The 8647-nt window shown below is 44.5% G+C and overlaps 1 protein-coding gene across 1 annotated transcript; it reads right to left on the reverse strand.

The window, feature by feature from the left end:
* Window positions 1-3181: 3181 nt before the first annotated feature.
* Window positions 3182-7797, reverse strand: LOC118692715 (C->U-editing enzyme APOBEC-1-like). Its single transcript, XM_036392740.1, has 3 exons — window positions 7419-7797; window positions 5504-5622; window positions 3182-3227 (listed from the first exon to the last, which is right to left on the reverse strand). Exons 1-3 carry the CDS (start codon window positions 7795-7797, stop codon window positions 3201-3203), a joined length of 525 nt encoding a protein of 174 aa, XP_036248633.1. The 3' UTR covers window positions 3182-3200.
* Between the last annotated feature and the right edge of the window lie 850 nt (window positions 7798-8647).

Raw genomic sequence — 8647 nt, forward strand, 5'->3', positions numbered from 1 at the left:
ATGAACTATATTAGGAATATATCCTATATTTAGATTCCCCTGAACATAAATCTGATTAAATTCAGAGTAGACTCGAGAGTTAATCCATGTGATTCAGCTATAGGAATTTTTGCACACAAGATTGTTTTAACTGCACTTTTTCTGTTCACAAATACCAATTCATATTGTTTGTTACAAGCTTTTCTTTTATTTGGCTTTCTAAATTAATTCAGCCTCAAACACTTTAGGTGTCTCTGCCAAGAATAACTCCCTGAAGGGTGACTCTTATGCAGTAACATTACTTTATTAACCCAAGATATTTTTCTTGCTTTGGAGACTGTTTATATAGTGAACATTTCACTACTGATTATATATTTTTGAAACCACTTATCTTTACAGCCTTATGGAGATTGTGGTGTCTCTCTCCTTTATATGCTCCTGAGCAAAAGCTAAGCTCTCAAGGGGGACTGTGGCAAATATACCTGCAGTCCCAGCTGCCTGAGCTGTGGGAAATGGGGGCTTGTGATTTCTGGAAGAGCATTTCCTCTCCACACTGTGGGGAACAGCCAGACTAGGGGCCTTGGTGCTGACTGAAAACCCCAGTCTCGTTTGATCAACACTGCATGGTTTGCACAATGAACTCTGAACACAAGCACATCCAGGTAGCTGTGGAGTCCTTGATAAGAGAGGACACAGGAAAAATGGGATGGCAGCTGGTGTGAACAACTGGGCATGGCTGCCATCTCCTGGTGCACGGGGTGTCTGCCACCCTGCTGAGGGTGTTGCCTTGAAGGGATGCTGATCCATGCTGCAAACAGCTCCCAAAGCCTGTCTCTGAACAGCCCCACAACATGTTCACAGAAGAGCAGGACACTGACATTATTCCCACAGCTGCACACAGCATTCCTCCAGGTCAGTACACGGTGTCCTTGGACTTTGCAGTAATGAGAAACAGATTGCCATTGAAAAATGCAAAGGCACACTCCAGACCCTTGCAAACACAAGCATGGCTTCTCCCTCCTTTTCTCTTCCTCTGCTGCATGCTGGTACTTGGAAATCAGGATAGAAAGGGGTTTCAGGGTCATGGAATTTCCCTTGCTACTTGTCCCTTCAGGGGATTTTCAGTCCACATGTATTTGTGTCCGGCGTTGTCTTTGAGTACATTTTTCTACTCTCCCTGGTGCTGACCCTTTAGTGTTCCTAGGAGCAGAAATGTCATTATTTCTTCACATATGTATTAAATATTCACAGTGATGGAAGTCAGATTTGGTTCACAGAAGAAACATGAAGGGATGTGGCAGAGACCCCTCATTCAGAAAACGTGAGCAATGAGGAGCAGAGCCCCTGCTGGGCAAGGAGAAAGTGGGTTGCTGCAAGAGCAGAGGTCATAGCAGATGGGGAGGCACCAAAGTGTGGCAAGGATTCTAGAGGCTGCCTTTGGCTTTGAAACCTCTCATACACTTCTGTCTTAGGCAGGTTTCCCCTCAGACTTCCATCAGATATGGCTAAAACTCCATTGCTGTTGCTGCTGTTGCACCCAAGTTCCAGCACAGGGAGGGTGTTGATATGTCCCCACTATAATCTTGTCATTAAATCACACTTAAGAACTATCCCCCTTTACAAGCTGGCACATGTTTTTACCAGTCCAGAGGGCCAAGAGAAGGTGAGAGCAGACCAGCTGCCTTCTGTGGCTGCCTTTAAAGGCTACCAGTGTGGTAGACCCACCTCTAGGCTTCACATGCCAGTAGGGGCACAGCAGAGATACAGCAGATTGCAAATTCACTCTGGCAGATAAAACTAGTGTGAAAAACTTCATTGGGCTGACTTGGAACTGGCAAGCTTCCAAACAGACCAGAGAAAGTTTGTCCTCCTTCCTTCAGTGGAAAGGGCTGAGCCCTGGGCATGAATGGTTATGGACCCTGCTGCACTAAGCTGCATGTTGATCAAGTGATTTGATTGCTCCCTAAGTAAACAAGGAGCAAACACCATAATGTCCAGAAAGAGAGCATGTGACATCCAATATGAGGCCCTGGGCAGGGGGAAGGAAAGTTTAGCTGTGCTATACATTGTTTGGAGTTGTCTTATTTGTCCAACATAGGAGACACTCCCCAGCCAGCTGTGCTCAGCCTTAGATACACTCCCACACTGTGGGGACTGGAGCTGCTTCCTCAGCCTGCAGCTTTTCTGGCTGTCTCAATAGTCTGCTAAACATCTGGAGATTTTTGCATGGCCAGAGGATGCTACAAGCATAAATAAACTGGAAGAGATGGGCACAGTTCCCATCAGCCCCTGCCTTGCTCTTCAAGTTATCATTTGTGCATGTTGTGGATCCCAGCACCAGCACATTCCCCAGTGGGATCACACAGTGGGCCTCCTGCTTGAAGAGGCTGGGAATCATGACACGTGGAGCTCCCCACATGATTCATTCAGATGATCTACATTTTTTGCTGTTCAAATTCAAAACTGCTGCAAGACCCAACACACCTGTATCTTCTTTTTGCCTTCTTCCAGTAGAGACAGCTCAGAGCTTTCAAAATCTCCTATTTCACCATTCCACTCTGTGTTTCCAGCTGGAAAAGCAGAGACTTTTTACTTTGTTTCCCCAGTTTGCAATGAACACCCATGTCTCCAGAGTGTGGAACTACTAGGGAAGAATGTCTACCAATGAGTGGAACAAGAAAAGCAGTTTCCACAATGTAACATCTTCCCTTTTATTACACTGGTTTTACAGTCATAAATAAACTTTACACCCATAAATAAATCCTCAAAATGAAGTATTACTACAGTATTGCATAAATACATTAATAGTATGAAATATATTCTGAAACATACACATGTAGCCATAAAAGTGATCTATCTTCATAAGAAATTCTTAAAGCAAGAATGCATGGCTGATTACTTCTTTGGAACAGATCAGAACATGAGATATATTACATGCTGGCCTCTCAAGAGGACACTTGCAGAATCTGATTGCAAAATCTGCAGACATGGAAGGCCTGATTATGGGGCATGGTCTCCATCCCCACTTCCTGATGGCTTCTCATGCGCTCCTTCTGTTCTGTTCAATATAGCAATGCCCAGACAGTGATAAGAGTCTTCTCTGGTGGCAGCAAGAAACTTAGCAAGGCTGCAGAAGAAAAGACTGCCAGGGACTGGCTTTTCTGGTCTTGTATTGATGCACAAACTGAGCTTGAAAGCATGGTGGTGAGGCTCGTTAGCATTCAGTTTGCCAGAAATGGAGGAAGCCCCTAGGGAGGAAGAAAAAAAAAATTAAGATTTTGATACCAAAAGCTTAAGCTGTCTCTTCAGCATGATAGAGAATTTGAAAATAAAGCATCTGCTCCAGGATATCACTCTGATCCTCCTTTAATGTGTTAAACAATCTCCCTCAAGATACATTTTTCCAGACAACAGGGTAGCACCTCATAATTTACTGTGCCATGTACGCCACTCCTAGAAATACAGACCATTTACAAACAGAAACATTTAAAAGGTGGCAACTTACATAACTGAATGCAGGGGAAGTGGAGTTGGATCCTGTGGAAAGGCAGACTTTTTGGGGTGTTAGAAAGACCCCCCCAGAGGTTTCTAGTAGCACATGATGTTTGCAGCATGGCTAACTCCAAGGCTGGATCTGGCAGCTCAGAGGGAAGTTCTCAGGGTCTCCAGGGATGGAGGTGACAGCCTCTCCAGGTTCCAGTGCAGCACCATTGTCAGAAGAGACTTTTTCCTTCCATCCTGCTGGAATTTCCCTCACTGCAGCTTGTGTGTGTCACCTTGTTTTCTCTCTGTGCATCACTGAGGAGAGTTTGGCTATGTCTTTACTGCCTTTATGTAGTGGAAAACTGGAGTTTTTCACTAAGCTCCCACTTAGCCACCTTCTCTATAGGTCAAGGAAAGCCTGTTCACTCAGCCTCTCCTCTTACGGCAAGTGCCCCCATCCCCTGCCCTTTGCAGTGGGACTCCACCAAATCCCCTCTGGTTCCTCAGTGTTTTTCTTCTGCCAGGGCTTGATGCAACAGTGTGTATTTCTCTGGAGCACATGCCTGGAACTCACTCAGCTCATTACACCTCGGCATAATTAGTAAAACAGGGCAGGATGTTCAAAGGGGCTGAGCACACAGACATTAAGGTTGTAGTTAGAAGTACTGATGATGGGCCCTGTGCACATTCATTTGAGGGGTGGCTTGTGTTTAGCTGAGACAGCAGGGCAGTTGAGCAAGTGCCTGACTTCCAGCAGGCTTCCCAGCCAGCAGGACTCTGCAGAAATCATCAAGGTTGCCTTGCTGGGAGAGGCAATTTGTTAGCTGGCTCTTTAAACCCAAGGCCTGAAGGGCAGATTCCCCTTGTACCGCTGTAGGTGACCGTGCTGAGTCAGCAGCAGTTTGTCAGCACCGAGGAGCCTTTAGCAGCCAGCTCTGCTCAGCCCCCAGCAGGCATCGCACCGTGCGCTGGATCGTGCGTAAGCTGCTAAATTATTTAATCATCTCAGGCATTAGGAGACTCAGAAAGGCTGAAAGCCAAGGGGAAAACGTCTCCTAAACCATTACATTGCATAAAGCACTTTGTTAGATCAGCTGATTGACTGGATATTGCTGCTGACTGCGTATCCTGTCACCTGAATGTCTTACTCAGGCAAGAAATGGAAAGGTCAGGTCTTGGGGTACTGAAAGTCCTGTGTAATGTTTGGGGTGGTGGAACTGAAATGAAGTGAATGTGTACCTTTTCCTCAGCCAGAAATAAAACAAGGCAATCATAGCATCCTACAAACAGGTTAGGTTTGTGTCTATGACTCTAAATTCCTGCCAGCAGTTTTGTGCATCCCTTCCTCCACCTCCTGCCATCCATTCTGCACAGAGGGACCAGTTCAAGCAAGAACTTGCTTGCCCCACAAAGGGTGGCTGAGTCCTACACTTTACTCCAGTCCTGGTCTTCTCTCCTGTTCAGTAAACCACTTCCTCTTTCTGAGTAGGATATCAGGCTGTACAAATAACTTCTGCAGTTGTATGGATTGCAAGAAAAATGGAAAGCAGATCTTGGTCATATTATACTCTAATATGTAACCTCTGATCCAGAAGGTAAATCCACCCATCTGGGCTTTTGAACGTGCTCAGAACTTAACTGAAATCCATGGCCCTGTCCTGAGGCAAAAAGAGAATACTTGAATCATGATTACAGAGCTGAAGGAGCTTCTGGGGTCCGATAAGCTGAAAGCTAATGAACTGGTAGCTGAATCATGCAAAGGGTTGAAATAATGTACCCTTTCCTTAGTTAAAATCTGAGAGTAGTGCTAAGTCTCTTCTCTTCTCTTCTCTGCTGCTGGACAAAAAGGTACAATGTAGCAGCACAGTCCTCTGGCAATCTCTTGCCGGCTTGGCTCTCTGCTTAGGCAGCTTCAAACCTATGCTTATTTTTCCTACTATCATTTCTGCTAACACCATTGCTGGGATCATCCAAATCTCCTTTTCCTTAGATTTTTTGCATTTATTTTTGCTCTTGGTGTTTTTTTCAGGTGTCTACTTACCAAAAAGATATGTAAGAGTTCTATGCTATTCAGAATGAAGTATAAAGTGACGTTCTGGGGCCAATAATCGTCTTCTCCAGGTTGGTATGCAACAAAATTTCTCCAGCAGTACCTGTAATCTAAGAAAAGAGATACCCAGTCACTCTTGATGAAAAGATGCCCAGTTCTTTATTTATTAACATGTCATTGAGTCATTTGTTTCTCAGTAAGAATACAGTAAAGGACAAAGATATTCATACAAGGTGTGCACAAATAATGACACAAATAAGTTAGTGGAAAGGGGAACCAAAACTTTACAGAGTAGCAATATGTCTAAAAATGAATTGCCAGAGAGAGAAATTGATCATTGTGGTGGCTTGGGTAACCCTTATCACAAATAGCATGCTCTGGCATAAAGCCAAGAGAGAAGGAATCAGCAAGTGGCAGGAGTGAAAAGGGAAGTGGGACATGCAGTCAGAGCTGGTCAGGCTCTCATTTTGGCAGCCTTGTGCTTGAGAACACAGCTTTGGTAAGACAAGTTGCTTCAATCATGAATCTGTCTGACTTATCCAAATGATCAGGGAAAAGCTGGAGTGAACACTCTAACATTTAGTAGTTTCATACTGATCTTAGTGTTGATATGATGGCCAGAGCTTCTGACAATGCTCTGGTGCTATAATCCCAGAGACAGCGCCCCCAATATAAGTAATGTCCTTTAAGATTACATTTGATCCAGTGGGTTTCATAGCTCCACGCTCCAGTGGTAAATATCCACACAGGAGTGTGAGGTTCATTTCCTCAAATATACATTCCTTTTTGTGAGCTGCTTGTCTGGACTGTTTTTGCAAACATCACCAAGCAAGCAAGATACACACACAAAAAGGCAAGACACGTGCAAGGTACATCTTCTGTGATGCATCATCTGAAAGTGTCCTTTAGACAAGTTTCCTACTCTTCTCCAGCTGCCAAGGGAAATCAATTACTTGATGCAGCTGGCAAGCTGATCTGCATGTGCATTCTAGGAGGGACAGGATTTTACACTGCATATAAAGGAGGTGTGGAGAGCTAGAGAAACCTCCAGCCCTTCATCTTCAGATTTGGCAAGAGGAAATGACCATGCTGGTCCACTGCTGCTCTACAGGACTGGGGAAGAAATAAGGCAGAAGAGAGTGACATTTTTGCACTCACTAATCCTCCCTGTAATATGTAATGTAAAATAATTCATGCTTAGGGGGAAAATGTATAAAAAACAAAATTGTAAAATAAATTAAACATCCAACGAGCCTCTGACCACGGACAGCCCAGAGACAGATTACCACATGGAAGTTGCGACACTCCTGGTGGCAGCAGGAAAGAATGCCTCGTTAACAAGTAAAAAGACGTGGCTGGTTCGGAGATGGGCTTCTCCTGGAAGCACCCAGGAACACCCAAGGACCATCAGTACTTGATAAGTGTCATCAATCAAGATAACAGAAGTCATCAAGAACATACATCTGAATACCCAACTTCCCCTGACATGATCTGTGCCCCCCACCACCCAAGAAGCAGCAATTGTCCAACCCTGCACAGTGAAAAGAAACTTCATACATATGCGGGGTGACAAAAGAAATCGGGGCACCTCTGCCTCAGGCAGAAAAAACTGTATAAAGCAGCCTTGCTGGAAACGGCATGTGTGAACAGAGGGAGGTCTGATGCGATAGAGGTCGGGTCTTGGTTCACCCAGCGCCGATCCCCGGCTCGACGCTGACTCTGACTGTGGCTTTCGAGGACCGTATTTTTGGTCGCGAAAATAAAATCTTTTGCATTTACTAATTTGGCTTTCTTGTTGATCATTTATAACACTCCCCAAAGCCAGCCATCACCTCTGTTACAAACTAAGAGTGCACATAATCCCAGAACTTTCAATCCACACTTAGACAAAGAGTATCTGGGTTACCTTCAAGGTTCATGATTCGTATAGTGACTCCATTCATCATCAGGTTGCAGAGACCTTGTCGGTTCCGGATATCGAGGTGCCTGAACAGCTTGGCTGCATATATTACCAAGGTCACGTTAGGGTGTGATCTCAGGAACTCCAGAATCCTTCTGGAGCAGTTTCCACAGGGACTAGTTGAAAGGAACCAGGTGATGGAGCAAGGAGTTTGTGGCCTTCTATTGAAATGATTTTCCAGGAAGTTGACTTCAGCATGTTGTTCATGATTGTTCAAGCACCAGTTCCTCCAGATGGAACCTCTTCTCCACCTGATTTCATACAGCAGGTACACCCGTCCATTTTGTGTAGGTGAATAATTTCTTTGGAAGTCTCTTGGCTGCATCTTCCACCTGAAGAAGAGTACCAGCAGTACTGTGATCCCAGCACTTCAATGATGTTTGGACTCCCACTCCCAGCTTTTCCCATCAGAAATGAGCAGCTTGAGGAAGGTTGTGATTTAGCAATCTAGAACTGGAATTTGATGAAAATTTCAGAACACCCCCAGCACTCCTCAAGAACTGTTGGGTGGGTAAGCAAACTCATCGCCACTCAGAGATCAGCACCGGTCAAAGCAGTAAGGCAACTGGAAAAGGAAGATTGAGGAAAGGGATAGTAAGAATAAAACAAGGCAAAAAACTGTCTCTGGAAATTGCCAAATTGCCAGGCAGCAGTGAGTGACAGAGCTACACCTCTTACCCTTGGTTGTTCTCTCTGGATGATGACCTGTGTAGAAAAGATTTGTGAGTTGCTGAGGAAAGCAGGTCAGAAAATAAAATTTCCTCTGCCCTTTCTGTCCAGACCCCTTTCAGTTGTATACACACCCTCTCAAATCTCTTTTCTCTAAAAGGGGTCAATAAGCAATCACAGCAAAGCAGGATAGGCACTCTGGGATGCAGGAGGTGTGGACTCCTACCTGGAAGTTGAACTTGATGGTGGTTTAAACTATCGTGTACACGAATCCTTGCTCAGTTTAGCACATTATGGTTGATTGTGTAAATACTCAAATTTAAATTCCCTGATTTCAGCTGTACTGAATCTGTTTTTCCCTGACTAATCAAAGACCAGAATCAAATGTCTTATCCCTTTAAATCTTCCAAACCATTTCTATGAGAACAGGCAAAGCTTGAGCCATTTTCTCATTGGTACTCATAATCTTGGCAATCCAAACAAAAACATTTCCACAACCAACTTCC

This window comes from Molothrus ater, chromosome 2 (assembly GCF_012460135.2).
Source record: "Molothrus ater isolate BHLD 08-10-18 breed brown headed cowbird chromosome 2, BPBGC_Mater_1.1, whole genome shotgun sequence".
Lineage (NCBI taxonomy): Eukaryota > Metazoa > Chordata > Aves > Passeriformes > Icteridae > Molothrus > Molothrus ater.

Excerpts from the sequence above, each read along its gene's own strand:
- LOC118692715 (XM_036392740.1), bottom strand. The coding sequence starts at position 7,797 with ATGCAGCCAAGAGACTTCCAAAGAAATTATTCACCTACACAAAATGGA. Across the intron at positions 5,623-7,418 it reads ACGAATCATGAACCTTGAAG|ATTACAGGTACTGCTGGAGA; the intron begins GTAACCCAGATA and ends CTCTTTTCTTAG. Across the intron at positions 3,228-5,503 it reads AACTCTTACATATCTTTTTG|GGGCTTCCTCCATTTCTGGC; the intron begins GTAAGTAGACAC and ends CTTCCTCCCTAG.